Source organism: Zootoca vivipara, chromosome Z1, assembly GCF_965207765.1.
Source record: "Zootoca vivipara chromosome Z1, rZooViv2.hap1.1, whole genome shotgun sequence".
Lineage (NCBI taxonomy): Eukaryota > Metazoa > Chordata > Lepidosauria > Squamata > Lacertidae > Zootoca > Zootoca vivipara.
In genome coordinates, this window is record NC_142583.1 from 8,771,113 (window position 1) to 8,790,870 (window position 19,758).

A 19,758-nucleotide genomic window follows, 5' to 3' on the forward strand; every position below is an offset into this window, starting at 1 on the left:
GGCATGCAAAAGTTCCCAGGTTCAACCCCTGACATCTCCTAGCTGGGGCTCTGGAAAGATGCAGTCAATGAAAGTAGCTGAATGTGACCGAGACGAAACAATAACCAGACAAAGTTTAAACTGCTTCCTATGACTGCAATGGGAAGAAACTGACAGCACCAGTCAGGACATTGTTTCATGGTCTATTTGGAAACACTTTGTGGAAATAAAGTAGGTCAGGTTCATGCAACTTCATGGCTTTCCCAATAGGCCCCATTTAGGCCCATGGTGGAATGATGCCAGCAGGATGTATATGCCCACAGAAATTTCCAACAGCTTCCTTTGGGCCAATTTAAGGATTGCAGCCTTAGTCTACCTTAGCAAAAATATGAGTAAGCACAGCAAAGTGAAAAAAGAAGCAAATCCTGATTTCCTAAAAACTTGGGAGCAATGTTCAGTAATCGACCTTGTCACAGGGCTATCTAGCACCAATTCCTTTGAGAGAAAGATAATCAGATGTTAGCTGATAATAGCCACCCAAGTAAGAGAATCTTGCTGCACATATTACATATTTATATTGTGAGTCACTACAGGCAAAATGTGAGATAGAAGACCTAATAAATATGAAACTGATCCTGCGGAGTAAGCTGTAACAAACAAACATGCTTACTTTTAAAAACCAACTTCTAATGGTTCACTGCACAAAGATGCAAGCTTATACGTTAAAACTGAGCTTCTCTCCAAGCAGCTACTTCATTCAGTTGTGGGCTAGTAAAATCTTTAACATTCAAAAAGAAAATATAACGAGAGTGCATGTTTTCCACCTGTTTATGATCGAATATTGGGCCTCAGGTATCCTAGGCATACTTATGAACAAGCAAAATTGAAAAAAGCTGCATGGACACATAGACTTTTCAGGTCTTTCATACTGCAGCTATCTACTCCTGAAAAGCTGCACCTGAACATCAAACACCCTTATTGGGCAGAATTTGATAAAGGATGAGGAACTACATCTGGATGAAGAAATGAGCAACCCATCCAAGCACAGACAGAATTTACTTAGGGGCACAAAAAGGGCAATTTGGATCCTGGCATAACACATTACACTTTAAACATGGGTTCTTCACTGAAGAGGAAACCCTCTTCTTGATGGAAGAATAAAGACAGCATGGAAAAATCTTACAAGAATTTATTTGCAAAACATTTTACGTTAAGATTGGGAGAAAGAATGAATAACCTGATTAAACATATACAGGATTTGAGTGGCATCATTTGTATATTGGCAGCGAGAGTAATCCTCTTCGGCCCAAAATCCTCCCCTATCACATCTGCGCCAAGCTCTCTTCTCAGCCTGAGTGTTTCCTGTATATATTCCACTGCCACCTGAGTAACGAGTGCACACCAGGTATGAAGTAATACCTGCCAACGTACGAGGCCACCTAAAGAGTTGAAGGCAAAAGATTAAGACAAATTTTCAGGGCCGCTCTGGAAAAAAGTAAACAGAAGAAATAAGGCCTGGATCACAAAATGAGACACACTTCAAATCTACATATATGCAAACCACATAAAATTTCAACTTGGCTAGCCTTCATCACTGGCATGCTCTTCATATGTTAACATTACGAGCCTTTTAATCTCCATATCCTACTGTTTAGACTTTTGGGGTTACACCAAATCACCAGAGAAGTTACATGCAATTTTCTACCCAAAGTGAAAATGAACTCTTCATTTTCATTTAAAAGTAATTACGGTATCAAAAGTTTATAGTATATTGGCATTGCAACTAAAATAGAAGAGCAACAGGCTACATTTATAAATAAAGTTTGTCCTGTGTCCTGTAATTAAGTAGAAGTTTATGTTTAAGACAAAAATTCTTGGGGAGCAACAGAATTATTTTATCATATTCTTCTCTCATTTTGGCTATAATTTAAAAGAGAAATGAGGCAGCCCCGCAATTCAATTCAGAATAATAATTGCACTTGTCAATTAAAGTATCAAACACTTTGACTTTTGACAGAACTAGAGAACAAGTAATATGATTCAAGGGATTATGTTAAAGAGCTTAAAAACTCTGTGGAAAATATTTTTAATCTCTCAATGCTATAATACAGAAACTTAATTAAATTACTTGGAGATGCAATGAGTACTCCATCTTACCCCTGTTGTCTTTTTTGTTTAAAAAGAGAGTATAGAGTAAAGTGGGCCAATAAAGGTAACCAGAGATAAAGATGAAGGATATTAAACACTACTGTATTTTAAACATAAAGGCTACAATCTTTTGCACACTTTCTTGTTTTGGAGTAACTCCCACTGAAATCTGTACGTTTTACTCTTGAATAAACATGCACAGGATTGTTTTAGAGGACTGATAAACCAATGAAAATGATCAACCAATTAACTACATTATTAATTAGGCGCTTGTGGAAAGTATCTAATTTACATATGTTTATACCAAATTCACGTAATGTTGATATACCAGACGGTTCACATCCAGAATGCGGCAGCTAGACTAGTGACTGGGAGTGGCCACCGGGACCAAATAACACCGGTCCTGAGAGATCTACACTGGCTCCCAGTACGTTTCCGAGCACAATTCAAAGTGTTGGTACCTTTAAAGCCCTAAACGGCCTCGGACCTGTATACCTGAAGGAGCGTCTCCACCCCCACCATTCAGCCCGGACACTGAGATCCAGCACCGAGGGCCTTCTGGCGGTTCCCTCATTGCGAGAAGTGAGGTTACAGGGAACCAGACAGAGGGCCTTCTCGGTAGTGGCACCCGCCCTGTGGAATGCCCTCCCAGCAGATGTCAAGGCAATAAGCAACTATTTTACTTTTAGAAGACAACTGAAGGCAGCCCTGTTTAGGGAAGTTTTTAATGTTTGATGCTATACTGTTTTTAATATTCGGTTGGAAGCCGCCCAGAGGGGCTGGGGAAACCCAGCCAGATAGGCTGGGTATAAATATATTATTATTATTATTATTATTATTATTATCATTGTTATTGTTATTGTTATTGTTATTGTTATTATTATTATAACATAGGTTTGCCTTTTTTTTTGAAACACTGTTCTCGCAACTACTGATACTTAGTTTATTGAGAGTTTGCCTGTGAATGAGTTTAACTATTCCTTAGGTATAAATCTTAACTGTCTTTCGGGAAGATTTTAAGACCTCAAAACAGATACCATTTGTCTTTGATGACGATAAACAGTAACAATGGAAAACACACATGTGTTTATTGGATTTTTAGACGAGCACCAATACAATCCTTTACATACAATATTGACTCATTATTAGAAACCTTTACAAAACTGTAAATTGCACCAGTTTTGACTGCTTTAAAATTAAGAAGAGGGCAATGAAAATTATCAAGGGAACAGTAGAATATTTTCTCTATTCTCTACAAGGAAAAGATAAAAAGCATTTGGAGCTTTTTAGGTGCAGAAAAAGGACCAAGGGAAAGAAACAATAGAGGTTTCCAAAATTATGAACAGGGTGGAGATTATAATATAAATTTTCTTCCTGGCATATAATGAATGATAGAACTTGGGGACAACTCAATGAAATTGATGGCTAGTAAATTCAGAACAGAAAATTCACAAACTTGCGAAATTCACTGCCAGAATGATGCTATTTAAAACATACGTATCCTGAATTGAGGCACGCAATTTGGCTTACACCACACAATCAATATTTTTTGTGGAAATATTAAAGGCAAGCACAGTAAACAGTAAACAAAATTAAATAAACAAACAGCAGTAGAGAACTCAAGCTAAGCTAAAACAAGCAAAGGAACAGTTCTATGCCAAACACCTACAGACCAGAAGTCTGCCAGGACAACAAAGTTTTCAGTTTTGTGCAGAGAAGCCTTAGATAGGCTACAAAAATCTCCCAGGGCAAGAAGGCATCTCATGCGGAAACCCTATCACACATTCCTACCAACTGAATGAGTGCCAAAGGCTAACATGGGTTTTAGAAAAGAAGCAGTTAAATTCATAGAGAATAGATCAGTGGCTATTAGACTTAACAGAAAAATGGAACTTTTATGTTCAGAGCCTGTGAACTGCGAAACTATCAAGGGAAAAACAAAGGGAGACAGCTCTTGCCTTCCTGCCCTTTCTGTAGGCATTCCAGAAATATTCAGCAGGCCATTGCTGAAAACAGAATGCTAGATTAGACGAACCTTTGGTTTGATTCACCAGAACTGCTATGTTCTTAACTATTTTCAGAAAAATCCTGAAAGAAAGATGTGCTAAAATAAACCTGAATGGTTTTTCAAAATTGGTTTGCTAATTTATATTTTGCCATGGTGAGAACTAACTGGATTCTGTTTGTGCATGATGCACAAAATAAATGCAGTTGTAGAAAAGTATATTGCTGCGTAAATACTGAGCTAGTCTTTTTTCAATTTGAAAAGGACAATCAAACTGAAATGAATGAAGTATAGCTAATACATATGTACTTCTTTTTTTGCTTGAATATACTATTTTCTCCCTGGAGAAGAGATGCATTTAAGTTCTTCTACTTCAGTATGAAATAGCTTCTAAGCAGAATCAAAATAGACACTTCCAACTATGCTGTAGCCGTCCAAACCAAGAACAATAAAGGTAAATGTTCCTAGGTGCATTTACAGCCATCTGCTCAGAATAATTTCCTTTACAAGTCAGAGCCTGCTTTCTGTATGGCCTCAAAAGGTGAAATATAGCCCTTTGTTATTGCTTTTTCTATACCACAGATAGAAGGTTTTTTGCAGTAAACCCAACTCTAGCGAACCTCCTGATAAAATTAATGTTTCCAGAAATTGTGTTTCCTTCCAATGAATTCCAGAGAGGCAAAATCCTATTAAACTGAACAATCACTGCTAAGCACAGGTTAATTTAATAGAGAATGCTCAAAAAACAAGCTTTTCCATCTGTTTTTACCTCTAATTGCAAGTCCAAAATGAACAATTCACAATTGTATTTTTAAAGTTATTTAAATTCCTCCGCCTATTTTTTTCATAAACACTGCCAGAAACTTTCTTATATATTTTTTATCTTCTCAACTCAACGCAGCATTTCCTATAAATGGAAAAAGTTGCACCAGGGAAAGGACTAAAGTAACAGGAGAAGGGCAGACATGGCTTGGCTCCAAATAACTACTTGAGGCATTTAAAGGCCTGGAGATGGCTAATGAAATTTTACACCTTTCATCTTTGAACTGTTGAAATACCACACACACAGGCCACTTCCTCCAAATGTTGTATCACAAATTGCTTTTAAAGCACCTCTCAATTTCAGCAGAGATCTGTGATGCAGTAATTGAAGGTTGGAGAACCAAAAGTACCAATCTCCCTTAGGTACACATAATTAGAGTAGTTTTGATCCATGTCTTATTGAAAAGGTGACCAATGCAAACCTAACATATATTTTGAGCATATAAGGGCATAATCTTCCTGTAAACTCACCTGGTCACCTCTGACAAGCAAGAAATGCTTGAAAGTAAAACAGGCAAAAGGGGGGTCTTTCATTCCCTCTTTTGAACAATCAATTCCAGTTTGTATGTCAAATGGACCAGTATATAAGCACCAAAGCCTTGAGAGGACTGAGCTAGGAAGGAAACAAGTCAGAGCCTGGCTTGTCATTACGTGCGAACAACATACAATTGTGGTTTGTTTCCCTCAAACAAACCACGAGTGCTAAGCCAAGAACAAATCTTTGTTTCACTCAAGAAACAAACCACAAGCCCAGGTTCACATACAACAGCCATTTCCTTCACTGTGCAGTATGAGCAGGGAAGAAGATTAAAGCAACAATATTTGAGCAGCATGTTACTCATTCAGCTTAAACCAGGCTTCCCCAAACTGTGGCTCGCTCTTAATGATGCGGCGCGGCTGCCCACTTCTGGGTGGCTGGAGCGTTGGAAACAGCTTGTGCGCATGCGCGTTATTTTCGGCGCAATTGTGAGTTGGAGGAGGCCCGTGCGCATGCACACAAGCTATTTCCAGTGCTCCTCCAACCCGGAAGTGCGCTGTAAATAGCGTGCACGCACGCAAATGGGCGCATGCTCCCCCGCCCTCTGCATGATCGGCGCTGCAGGCACCAGCCTGAAGCCGGGTAAGTTTGGGGACCCCTGGCTTAAACCATAGTTTACTTCACCTATGTTTTAATATGACACGCAAGCCAAGTCAATGTCTCACAAATGATTTTCGTACAGATAGGCAAGCAAACAAGCAAGCTAATAAACGATTTGCGGGCTATACATGCAAGGTATTAAGCCTTAACTTGAAATAAAGGCATTTTATTCATTTACTTGACAAGGTTTATATGCCACTTGACAAAAGCCTTCTAAGTGGTGGAGTCTTGTATCCTGCAGTGCATAGTATATGTATGTTTCCCCCACATGGAAGTGATATCCATGTACCAAATCATTCTATGCAAAGTGATCCTGAATTGGAAGTGGGGAGAGAGAATGACAGGGACAGGCTAACAAAAATCAAAAGACAAATGGCCTCTACGCTGACTTACTTCACTTCACAGTACGCACTACTGCTATACGGTGCAACAGACGTAAGTTAGAAAAGGCATTACCTTACACAGAGAGACTCTAACTGTTATGGCTGGCACCTCCAGAGGCAATGTGCTGTTAGTGTAACCAGCAGCAAAGAGGTCAGAATGGAAAAGGTGAAGAAAGAAACAAGTGCAAAATGAAGATGAGTGTTGCAATGTCCAACAGTAATTAACACTGCCTAGATATAGATAGTGGTTGTTACATCTATTGTACTTACTGCTTGAACAGTTGTTTCACAGTAATATGCAAACTGGTTTTAAATGACTGAACAAATAAACCAAGAGCAGGGAACCTTCTTCAGTCAAGGGGCCACATTCTCATCTGGGCAACCTTCCAGAGGCAAAGCTGGGCAAAGAGGCAAATGTACATTTTACCTTTGTACAGGACATTCCTCTCTATTTTCCATTAAGGCAACCAGGAAGAGTGATCACATTCTAGCCAGGCAAAAACACATAAGGAGGGTATGAACTGAGGCAGATTTAGGGAAGTGTGACTGGTTCAGTCACACTGGGAGCAGAGACTTGGGGGCGCTGCAGGGGATGCAGCAACTATTATTTAGAATGGAGCTCAAGAGGCACCAAATTTTGTCGTCGCACAGGGCGCTGCTGAAATTTGAGATCCGAAGGTATAAAGTAAGGGATGTGCCATAGGAATTATCTGAAGAGCCACACAGAGGCTGGGAGGGCTGGATTTGGCCTCTTCGTGTGAGGTTTCCACCCCTTAAATAATCTAAGCGGTGTTTCTAGACAAAGTTTTATATCTCAGTCCACCTCAGCAACTTTTTATTTAGGCTACTAATTCTACATTACTACTAGCTTTGTACATTTAACTTGTTATTTTTAATCTGAAGGAGTTGTGATGGCTTTCTCCCACCAAGGAGGCCCACTAGCTCTTCATTTCCTTATCTAATGCAACTGAGAGTCAAGATAACTCAACCTTTATCATAAAGGAGAACAGAATCAGGTAACATTTGAACTCAAAAGCAATCTGTAAGAGCAACAGACACATTCTCCTTCAAAGCTGTCATCACCAACCTGAAGTCGCCTTTGTTGTTGACAACTCTTTCCGGCGGGCAGTACTGAGCAGAGCTGTTCAATACCACTATGTCAACAGTCCTTGAATTATTCCCACGTCTGGTATGCACATGACACCCCCAGTTTCCAGTAGATCCAGCTTGAATGTTTGAGATGGTCAGAGCACTAAGGTAAGAGGCAAAACCAGCATTCAAGAGCAAGTAAACAATTTTTTTAAAAAAAAGGTGAATAAATGCCTGCTTTGCCAAAGATATCTACTAGAATAGAGCTTGCAAACATAAGGCCGGCCAGATGTCATTTGACTCCAACTTCGATCAGTCCCAGGAAACACAGCCAATGGTCAGGGATGATGGGAGCTGGAGCCCAATAACATCTGATGGGCCACAAGTTGGCCACCTGTTCTACAAGAAACTACAGCCAAAATCCTCACCTTGCAATGAGTGAGCAGTTATGGATCATGTTTTTTTCAACAAAAATGCCTTGGGATTCATCAGTTTCAACTATCTTCCCATCCTGGTACCACAGAACCTGCATGTCCTGATCAATATACGAAGCCATACATTGGAAAGGCAGGCTGTCTCCTTCAAATACAACCTGACGATGAGAGGGAGTCATGTAGAAAGATGGTAATTCCAGAGGGGGGTCTGTATTCCATTGAAACAAAACACCATGTTTTAGATAAATATAATGTATTCACTGAATGTAAAATAAAATTTTCTTTTAGAGAATTTCCATGTCATATAACCAGCAGCAGCAGCAGCCTAAAAGGGATGATAGTTACAAAATATTAGATAGCACTTACTGCAAGTTAAAGATTCTCAAACTACCAGCAAACCTGGTCTTATGGTATATTGGAAATATTCATTTAAATTCAAGAATAGCACCTAAAGTGGTATGTCACATCACACTGGTTGTCCACAAAGACAGAGGGGGGAAATGGGCTAAACTTATTTTTTCAAGAAAGAACACTTAGGCCCTGGGGCTAGTGCAAATCACCAAATTGAGTGGGAAGAAGGGAAAGGTGCACTTGGTAATAGTTATTTAAAAAATCAGCATTGCTTTGTTATAATGTTCTTACCACAAGTTAGAAGACCTTGCTTAACACTCAAAACTGGTTGAGCCTGCAGTGACTTGGGGTAAGCACATCTGGTCTCACGAACAGTTATATTTCTTTCTTGCAACCACTGCTGCATCCACAACATATTACAGTCGCAAAGCAGATAATCAGTCTGAAATTCACTGGAACAAACAAAAGACATATTTTTGTTTTTTAAGGAGGCAAATCCCATTGAAACTGGTATAAATTTGGTGTATATAACTGAGCTATTTCCAAATATTTGTAATAAATCAACAGCCCAACTCTGCATTACTGAAAATACTCTAGGTATTTTGGCCATATAAATTCAGAAGCTCATTGTCCATGCATACCTTCTTAAGTCACTTGTATCATTACAGTGGCCCAAAGAACAGCCACCAACTCTTCCGTTTGCCAAAACTTTCACACTTGGTTATCCTTTCACACTTGGTTATCTGGAAGGAATTCTTATATGCCACAGGACACCTGGGAGGTGCCGTTAATATTCCTGAAGTTCATACTTGCTCAGTACAACACTTGTAGTTTTAAGCAACAACAACAACATCATCATCATAATGCCTGAGGCAATACTGGCTTTGCAGTAAAATAAAATGAAATCTAATTTGGTTATGTTCTGTACTTAATTTTAAAACCAGTATCTTTTAGCTTTCAAAATTACACCAAAAACCCCCTCACCCGGATTCACACTTACAGAGATTTCAGTGATGTAAGATGATCAAAGGTTCCTTGTGCAAGTGATGCAAATAGGTTTCCTGAAAGATTTCTAGGAAAGTTTAAAACCGTGACATTAGATACGTACAAGTGGGACCGACAACAAACTTGTTGCAGTGTGGGGTGCTGTTATTCAGGATTTAATTCTTTCTCCTCCCCACCCCCGTTTTTCATGCCCAACCTCCCCAACTGCGAGCATTCCATGCCCACAGAGCGAACTCAATCCTTACTAGCTGGCTTTTGGGAGTTTATCTCTCCCTCCCTCCAGTATATTTTACCTAAAGGTATTTTGTATTTCTGCAAACCTTGGCACTCCCAAGCCACCTGATATCTTCCTCTTATGGTGCTTTTTTGGATCAGCACTAGGAAGACTGAGATTGCTATTAGTACATAGCAAGTGTTTGGTCAGCTTCAGAGAAAGACTTGTGCTATTATGGATCAAAAAAGTAGATTATTCTCATTTCCAATTGTAACTCATTACACAAACCATCATTATGGTGGGGGCTGCCCCTTAAGCAAGTACTGGTATGCATGTGTCTCACCCATGTCTAGTTCTCTGTCTAGCCAGGCCACCACAGAGAAAAAGTATTACAGTGGTACCTCGGTTTGCAAACGCAATCCGTTCCACGGAGGCATTCGCTCACCGAAGGCACGCTTCTGCGCATGCACGAAACACCAATAGAGCGCTTTTGTGCATGCATGCGCTGTGCAGATCACTTCTGCGCATGCGTGAACTGCACAGATCGTGTCTGTGCATCCGACGCCACAGAACCCAGATGTAAACACTTCCAGGTCCGCGGTGTTCGTAAACGGAGGTAGGCGTAAACCAGGGTCCCCAAACTAAGGCCCGGGGGCCGGGTGTGGCCCAATTGCCTTCTAAATTCGGCCTTTGGACGGTCCAGGAATCAGCATGTTTTTACATGAGTAGAATGTGTCATTTTATTTAAAATGCATCTCTGGGTTATTTGTGGGGCCTGCCTGGTGTTTCTACATGAGTAGAAGGTGTCATTTTATTTAAAATGCATCTCTGGGTTATTTGTGGGGCATAGGAATTCATTCATATTTTTTTTCAAAATATAGTCCAGCCCCCCACAAGGTCTGAGGGACAGTGGATCGGCCCCCTGCTGAAAAAGTTTGCTGACCCCTGGCGTAAACCGAAGTTCCACTGTACAGTGCAATTGGCCAAACAATCGCAGCAGGGGAAGGTGAACCTTTGGGTGAATAATGTGGAACATAAGTTTATAATGGTGTGTGTGTTTATTTTGAGTTAGGAATACATGGTTTGTAAATCAGAATTCCAGATAAGGATTTTGAAATCCTTATATGAACAGTAGACTACTAATTTAGCTAGCAAAGGAGTTTACTAAAAGCTTAATTTAAATTAATGCTAAAAAAATATTTAACAGAATGATACTTACAACCGAACAAGATTTGCGAGTTCTTTAAATATATCTGCATTCAGGCATCCTATTTGGTTGTTTGTTAAGTCTCTGCCAGAAAGGAAAAAGACCCCCGAAATGCTTCATTTCACCATGTAACACGTAACTCATAATTTAATTCAAGTAATTTTAATTCACCCCAAAAAATCAGTAATCAAAACCAGAATTTAGACTGTGATCAAGCAAGCCCATTGGAATCCAATATGAGTTACTTCTGCATAGACATAGTTGGATTGTTCTGTAAGGCACCAAATTTGGGGGGTGTCCATTTGAATCCTAGCTAAAATGACAGTGCTGGTCATTCAATAAGTCAGATTTGCAGGGAAGACTATTATCTATACATAAGCAAGTCCCTCTGAGTTCACTCAGGCCAATTCCTAGGTAAGTGTGTATGTCTTAAAACACACAATTTCCTGGATATAATAATGGAGGGAGAGAAGAGCACTGCATAATTTTATTCTAAAAAAATAAAATAAAATGCCCAAGCACCTTATGATTTCTATACCTTCTCCAGATCAACTTTTTTAAAAAGATGGGGCAACAAGAACTGCATACAGTACTCTAGAACAGTGAACAGTATACATTTAAACAACAGTAATATGACATTGCAAAGTAAGAGGCCTTGTGCCTATGGCTTAAAGGCTTTTTTAAAAGATCAGAGAAGCTTTAGTTCAGACTACATTTAAATTTCTACCTTCTGACTTTCCATTTAATTCCAGGTTAACAAATGTAAATACTTACAGTCTTTTTAGAGATGAAAGTCCAACAAAAGCTCCTGGATCTATAGTGCTAATGAGATTGTTCTTAAGGTCCCTGTTTAAAAAAAGAAAAAAAGAAAATTTCCAAAGTGTACAGATTATGATAGAAAAGTCGTATTATGACTAAATTTACAAGCTGGATAACCACTTTATAATATAACATAGGTGGGGGGAAATTAAATACCCACTTCTTGATTTAAATATTTTCTTCAGAGAAATGGGTTTGAATGAAATCCTTCCACTGATTTCCAGCCTAAGTTACGAATGTTGATATCAGCCTTAACCATTGTTTTTTGTGGTGATATTTCTTCCATTATCCTGACTCAATGTTAAACAACCTGAATCTGAGCTGAGTTAGAAGCAGAAAACTCTTTAAAAAAAAAAAGCCAAAGGATTTAATCTTTCCCCACGTGAGCAAAATGCCTGCATACAGAGGAGTCTCCAAAAGGCTTAACAAAGCCTTGCCATCTCCTCCCAATAGCACATCTTTGGAACACATGCAGTTCTACAGCAGGCTTCCTCCACTAAAGCTTGGACATGTTCATGGGGGGGGGGGGGAGAGAGAGAGAGAGAGAGAGAGAGAGAGAGAGAGAGAGAGAGAGAGAGAGTCAACATCCCATTACCTCCCATAAATCTCTGGTGTGCATCCACACTGGTGCAGGTACAAAGGCAAGAGTGGGAAAGCAAATCTGTTCTTCCCTACTGGGATTCTTATACCCATGTTGAGAAAAATTGTGCCCAAAGAGTTTACATCTAATTTGAAACAAAAGGTCTCTCAATGACACAGTAAACTAAAAAGTAACAATGAAGTAATGATGACAAATAAAATAAATTTCATGTCTGAAAACCAGAATTCTTTTTTTTTTGCTCTTACCTTGAGATCAATAACATACACAGAATAGAAAGTATATTATGTCTGATTACTCCAGAAATCTTATTCAATAGATGAACACTGGGTTTTCATTACCATGTTCATCTAACTCATCACTAAACAACACAAGGTATTCACTTTCTCCCCAAATCTCAGTGCTGCTCACTGGTGCCAAACTGCACAACAATAATGAAGTTATGACTGTCAGATTAATAATTCCATATAAGATATTGGACTGGGGTGAGGGTTCCTTTATGACACCAGCAAACTTTATTCATGCACCTTTGTTCCACATGTTGTTGTTGTTGTTGTTTAGTCGTTTAGTCGTGTCCGACTCTTCGTGACCCCATGGACCATAGCACGCCAGGCACTCCTGTCTTGCACTGCCTCCCGCAGTTTGGTCAAACTCATGTTCGTAGCTTCGAGAACACTGTCCAACCACCTTGTCCTCTGACGTCCCCTTCTCCTAGTGCCCTCAATCTTTCCCAACATCAGGGTCTTTTCCAAGGATTCTTCTCTTCTCATGAGGTGGCCAAAGTATTGGAGCCTCAGCTTCACGATCTGTCCTTCCAGGGAGCACTCAGGGCTGATTTCCTTAAGAATAGATAGGTTTGATCTTCTTGCAGTCCATGGGACTCTCAAGAGTCTCCTCCAGCACCATAATTCAAAAGCATCAATTCTTCGGCGATCAGCCTTCTTTATGGTCCAGCTCTCACTTCCATACATCACTACTGGGAAAACCATAGCTTTAACTATACGGACCTTTGTCGGCAAGGTGATGTCTCTGCTTTTTAAGATGCTGTCTAGGTTTGTCATTGCTTTTCTCCCAAGAAGCAGACGTCTTTTAATTTCGTGACTGCTGTCACCATCTGCAGTGATCAAGGAGCCCAAGAAGGTAAAATCTCTCACTGCCTCCATTTCTTCCCCTTCTATTTGCCAGGTGGTGATGGGTCCAGTGGCCATGATCTTGGTTTTTTTGATGTTGAGCTTCAGACCATATTTTGCGCTCTCCTCTTTCACCCTCATTAAAAGGTTCTTTAATTCCTCCTCGCTTTCTGCCATCAAGGTTGTGTCATCTGCATATCTGAGGTTGTTGATATTTCTTCCGGCAATCTTAATTCCGGCTTGGGATTCATCTAGTCCAGCCTTTCGCATGATGAATTCTGCATATAAGTTAAATAAGCAGGGAGAGAATATACAACCTTGTCGTACTCCTTTCCCAATTTTGAACCACTCAGTTGTTCCATATCCAGTTCTAACTGTAGCTTCTTGTCCCACATAGAGATTTCTCAGGAGACAGATGAGGTGATCAGGCACTCCCATTTCTTTAAGAACTTGCCATAGTTTGCTGTGGTCGACACAGTCAAAGGCTTTTGCATAGTCAATGAAGCAGAAGTAGACGTTTTTCTGGAACTCTCTAGCTTTCTCCATAATCCAGCGCATGTTTGCTATTTGGTCTCTGGTTCCTCTGCCCTTTCGAAATCCAGCTTGCACTTCTGGGAGTTCTCGGTCCACATACTGCCTAAGCCTGCCTTGTAGAATTTTAAGCATAACCTTGCTAGCGTGTGAAATGAGCGCAATTGTGCGGTAGTTGGAGCATTCTTTGGCACTGCCCTTCTTTGGAATTGGGATGTAGACTGATCTTCTCCAATCCTCTGGCCATTGCTGAGTTTTCCAAACTTGCTGGCATATTGGGTGTAGCACCTTAACAGCATCATCTTTTAAAATTTTAAATAGTTCAGCTGGAATATCATCACTTTGTTCCACATAGGTAATCTAATCTATAGGTTAGATTACTGGAACACATTATATATAGGGCTGCCTCGGAAGACAGTTTGGAAACTTCAGCTGGTGCAGAATTTGGTGACCAGCTGCTTGCTCACTGGGGCAAGATGGTTTGAGGATATTACACCAATCCTGGCCCAACTGCACTGGCTGCCAATTAGTTTCCAGGCCCAATGCAAAGTGCTGGTGCTGACCTATAAAGTGTTCAGGTCCACAATACTTTTTTATATTTTTCTGTTGTGAACCACCCTGGGATCTTTGGATGAGGGACAGTATTCAAATTTAATAAAGAATGATGATGATCTTCTGATAGTGATCTTTAACATTATATTGTGGTCAGTTTCACGTCCAAGACAAAATATTGAGTAAAGTTTATCAGAGAAAGCAAAATAGTAAATAGAAGCTTTGGGGAAATGATGGTAAATCATGACAACAGCAAACAGTCTTCAATAAAAACCTCAACACGGGGCTTCAGGAAGAATTAAAGTAGACTGGGATGAATAACTGGCAGGGCTACCCAAATGCAGCCTTTTGGGGGATACTGTTTGACCCCCAAACTTGCCAACTAAGAGTCAAAAGGGCTCTGTGAAGCTGTGCCCTTAGGACACAGCTTCTTGAAAAGTGAATCTAGATGCTGACCTGGGCCACAAAGAATCAAGCCTGGAACAACATACAAATTCCCAAGCACCATAGCAAATAATACATTTTAAGGTACCAGGTACTGTATTCTGCATCAAAAACATCTGTTGACATGCTACAAAGATGCACTTTGCAGGTTTACATTCTCTCTCAGCAACTGCTGCATTTCCTAAAATAGATAGCAGTCACTTCCCACTTGAACAAGCTACTAAGCGAAGCAACATGTATCCAGACAATCAATTAATGAAAGCTCCTGGATATATGGTTATAAGCTCCTAAAGAGATCATTAGAACTGCCAAAGTTTGTAAAATGCCACATTTATACCCATTGGATGCAATTCAACAAAACATTAGGCATGCCTAAGCTCAATGATTAGAAGGGACTTAAGTACATAACTCTGTGCTTGATTATGCTCTTCATGTTTGAGCCACAAAACGACAGCCTATTTATTTATGTTCTACATTACTTTCTGGTTCTAAGGAAAATGTGGTATTTGGGATGAACACAAAATGAAAGAAATGTTAAATCCTTTCCTCAAATATCTTTCAGCTCCTGTTGAACTGCATAAAGAGACTACAGGGCTGTGTTGCATGCAAAATGTATTGGATTCAACCCTTTGCAATCCCAGTTAGGGCTGGGAATGGCTTCTATCTGAAACCATGGAAAGCTGCTGCCTCTCAGTGTGGACAATGCTGAACCAGAAAGACCAGTCATCTGACTTGATATAAAGCAGCTTTCTGTGTTCTAATGAACAGAAAGAAGTAGGGCTATTGTGTGTATAAGAAGATCAAGGAACATGGAGGCGAGATCTTGAAGAGAGCACATGGAGGTGCATACAAACTCTCATTCTGTGTAATAGCTAATTAAGTGCTTAAACGTCCTGTGCGATGATAGACCATTTCTACATCTGTACACCTGACTTAACTTTGGCTTCAGGAAAGCAACAGCAGGTTGCCTTGCCCCTCAATTGCAGCTTGGGAGTAAGCCTCAATGAATCCAGTGGGATTTGCTTCCAAGTACGGTAAATGTGTACTGAATAAAGCTTTAAATAGGAGCATCCTGAATTGAAAATTGTTTTAGGAAGTGATTAAAAATCAATTTCAGCAATGCTGCAGAAGATCAGGAGCCATTTTAAACAACATTAACAAGAAGACATTGCTAACCAAAGGGTATAATTCAGAATAGGACTTACTTTTGAGTAAATGTATTTATGATCTCTTTGCATTGGCAATCCCAGCTCAATAATGGCCACTTACTTTTGCTTTGCTGCGGGGATGATAGTTTACAAACTTGTAGCAAATACAACTTTTAGGTGCAGTGTGAATCCAAAGTAAGAATTCCACTTGCAGCCTCACTGCACAAAAGCAGCATTTCCGTACTGCTAAAGGGCCTTAGGAAGCAGTGAACATTAAAACAATCCTATCTGTCTGCAACCTGTCTTCCCAATGCTCACTCAGTCCTCAATCACTTTAGACAAATTCTTTCTTTATGTTCCGAATACTTTCCCCCATTCCTCCCCCAAAAGAATATCAAAATAATAATTTAGAGTAGTTCTTTACCATTTAGAAATATTACTGGAATATTTACAGTTTTTAAGTTACAACCTTAATTAAACACAGTATAAGAGAATTCTAGATTTGTTTGCACTGCAAGAAAAACTGTTCCCATCTCTCAAAAAGTTAACACACTCAAAATGTGATTATGGGAAAATATATATATTTACATTACTATTGTAGTGAAGAAATCATCATCAACAGCATAGTTTCACTGTGTGACTATTCTAGGTGTCTAAGAAAAGTTTAAACATTTGTTTCTAAATAAAAAAGGCTATCCCTCACCACTGCACTGCACTGCACTGCACACTACTTTTGAATCTCTAGGGAATTTTGTAGGCTGATATTTGCCATATGGCCTTGCCATTCAAAAAAAAAAGATTTAGCTGGATGTACCTAAGCCCTTGGGTGCACCTAACGAAAGTTCTTTAAATCCTTGCTATAAATTTATATTGCACCTAAGAGCTTTGCAGGAATAAAAACTAGTAAACATGACTGGAATTGTAGTTTATTTCCATGAGAGAAAGTAAATTTAATGTGTGATGTTGTACTGTGTTTTAACTATTTTTGTTGGGTGCAGCCCAGAGTGGCGGGGGCAATGCAGTCAGATGGGTGGGATCATCGTCATCATCATGGCAACTTATTTATAAGTAAGCATTGATAGAATAATATGCTAAAGTTATATGGAAATATCTTCCTTATTTCTTATTACATTTGAAGCAATTAGTTTTGTATTTATTATATGTACAGCAGGAAAACTATTCATCCAAGTATATTAACTTCTGGAGTATCTTAATGTTGTTGTTGTAGTCTCGCTTTGGTTGCGAGAGGTCCCGGGTTCAGATCCCGGACAAGCCCCCTAACAAGGCACTATGGCAGAAATAAGGAACATTACAAAAGGCTCAAAATCTTTTCCCTGGGTACGCTTGCCACAGTAGTTTTTAAAAAACCTCTATTAATAGAGTTAGAGAGGTGAATTCTCCCTCCCCTCCATTACATCTCCTTCCACTTTATAATACTTAAAACATTAAGGGGGGGGGGACTTACAATCTTTCAAGAAGGCTTAATCCAGCAAAGGAACCATTCTTCAATTCTGATATCTTATTGTTGCTCAGAATTCTGTAAAACAAAATAATGTAAAAACATTACAATATTTCCCTTTTCAAACAATTGCAGTAGCATTAGAGTAAATGTTTGCGGTTTTCCATCTAATGCTTCTTAAAACAATGCTTTACAGCAGAGCTTTCCAAACTTCATATTGGTGATGCACTTTTTAGACATGCATCATTTCACGACTAGTGGGGTGCCACAGGGTTCTGTCTTGGGCCCAGTCTTATTCAACATCTTTATCAATGACTTGGATGATGGGCTTGAGGGCATCCTGAGCAAGTTTGCAGATGACACCAAATTGGGATGGGTGGCTAATACCCCAGAGGACAGGATCACACTTCAAAATGACCTTAACAGATTAGACAACTGGATCAAAGCAAACAAGATGAATTTTAACAGGGAGAAATGTAAAGTTCGGCTTAGGGAGCTAGGTATGTTTAGCCTGGAGAAGAGAAGGTTAAGGGGTGATATGATAGCCATGTTCAAATATATAAAAGGATGTCATATAGAAGAGCGTGAAAGGTTGTTTTCTGCTGCTCCAGGGAAGCAGACACGGAGCAATGGATTCAAGCTACAAGAAAGAAGATTCCACCTCAACATTAGGAAGAACTTCCTGACAGTAAGAGCTGTTCGACAGTGGAACTTGCTGCCAAGGAGTGTGGTGGAGTCTCCTTCTTTGGAGGTCTTTAAGCAGAGGCTTGACAGCCATCTGTCAGGAATGCTTTGATGGAGTTTCCTGCTTGGCAGGGGGTTGGACTGGATGGCCCTTGTGGTCTCTTCCAACTCTATGATTCTACAACACAGTAATTCAGTTTTACTAGCAAACCAGAGGTTAAACTAACGCCTTTCCAGCCTCAGGAGGAATGCAGGGAGTGTTTGCACGACACACCTATACACTGCAGTGACACTATCTTGTCATGACACACAGTTTGGAAAGCTCTGCTTTACAGAATTGCCCCCTAAGTTATTGGTCCTGAAGCTAAGCTGCAAAAACTCATGCACACCCTAGTCTGTTATATTAGATATGCATACATTAGATATACTGTAGTTCCTTGGATCAAAATGAAAATTCCAATTCAGCCCTTTTCCAAGAGTGCAAGAAATAAGGAGAAAACGAGGTAGAGAAATTGTGAGCATTAGATCTCAATGAGCTCGTTCACATATAGTGCCAAGCCAGACCATGGACATGGGTGGCACTGTGGTCGAGACCACCAAGCTTGCCAATTGTAAGGTCGGCAGTTTGAATCTGCTCAACAGAATGAGCTCCCATTACTTTGTCCCAGCTCCTGCCAACCTAGCAGTTCAAAAGCATACCAGCTTGCGTAGATAACTAGGTACTGCTGCAGCTGGAAGATAAATGGTGTTTCCATGCACTCTGGTACTCGTCAGTGTCTCATGCACCAGAAGCAGTTTAGTTATGCTGGCCAGATGACTCAGTAAAGCTGTCTGCGGACAAATGCCGGCTCCCTTGGCCTGAAAGTGGAAATGAGTGCCACAGCCCATAGCTGAACTCAACTGGACTTAACCGTCCAGGGGTCTTTTACCTTTAGTGCAAGGGCATGAGAGTGACAGTTCTCTGGACTAATTTGGCTTAATCCGAACCTGGACTTGTGGTTCGGTGGTTGGTGACAGCTGAGCCTGGATTCAGGAGACATGCTAAGCCAAACCACAGCTCAGCTCACAGAATCCCTGGAGGAGCAAAGAAGCTGCAATCTTCAGGGGCCCACACATTAATGGTAAACTGTACAGTGGTACCTCTAGTTACGAATAACTCTACTTACAAATGTGTCTACTTACGAACGGAGCTCCGTCCGCCATCTTGGATGCGTAGATAGGATTTTTTCTACTTACGAATTTTTAGATAGGGTTGCTTCGACTTACGATTTTTTTTTTCTCCCAATGCATTCCTATGGGATTTGACTTACAATTTTTTTCAACTTACGTTAATTTGCGTTCGGAACGCATTAAATTCATAAGTAAAGGTACCACTGTACTTTGACTTACCATTAACGTGCTCTCTCCCTCACTTCTTTATTTATACCTCGGTTTAAGTATGCCTCGGTTTAAGTATTTTCAGTTTAAGTACTCCACGGACCTGTCTGGAACGGATTAATCCACTTTCCATTACTTTCAATGGGAAAGTTCGCTTCAGGTTAAGTACGCACATCCGGAACCAATTGTGTTTGTAAACCGAGGTACCACTGTAGTGATTTATTGTAAAAAACAAACAAAC

At 40.0% G+C, this 19,758-nt stretch overlaps 1 protein-coding gene across 1 annotated transcript in view; it reads right to left on the reverse strand.

Moving 5' to 3' along the window:
• The window catches only part of ADGRA3 (adhesion G protein-coupled receptor A3), a 47,159-nt gene that overhangs the window by 14,542 nt on the left and 12,859 nt on the right, over positions 1-19,758 (reverse strand). Inside the window, exons 2-9 of the mRNA XM_035112025.3 lie at positions 17,463-17,534; positions 11,550-11,621; positions 10,788-10,859; positions 9,350-9,421; positions 8,641-8,801; positions 7,993-8,206; positions 7,563-7,727; positions 1,217-1,418 (exon numbers count right to left, since the gene is read on the reverse strand). Of these exons, the coding sequence (XP_034967916.2) occupies positions 1,217-1,418; positions 7,563-7,727; positions 7,993-8,206; positions 8,641-8,801; positions 9,350-9,421; positions 10,788-10,859; positions 11,550-11,621; positions 17,463-17,534 (1,030 nt within the window). The remainder of the gene's footprint in view (positions 1-1,216; positions 1,419-7,562; positions 7,728-7,992; positions 8,207-8,640; positions 8,802-9,349; positions 9,422-10,787; positions 10,860-11,549; positions 11,622-17,462; positions 17,535-19,758) is intronic.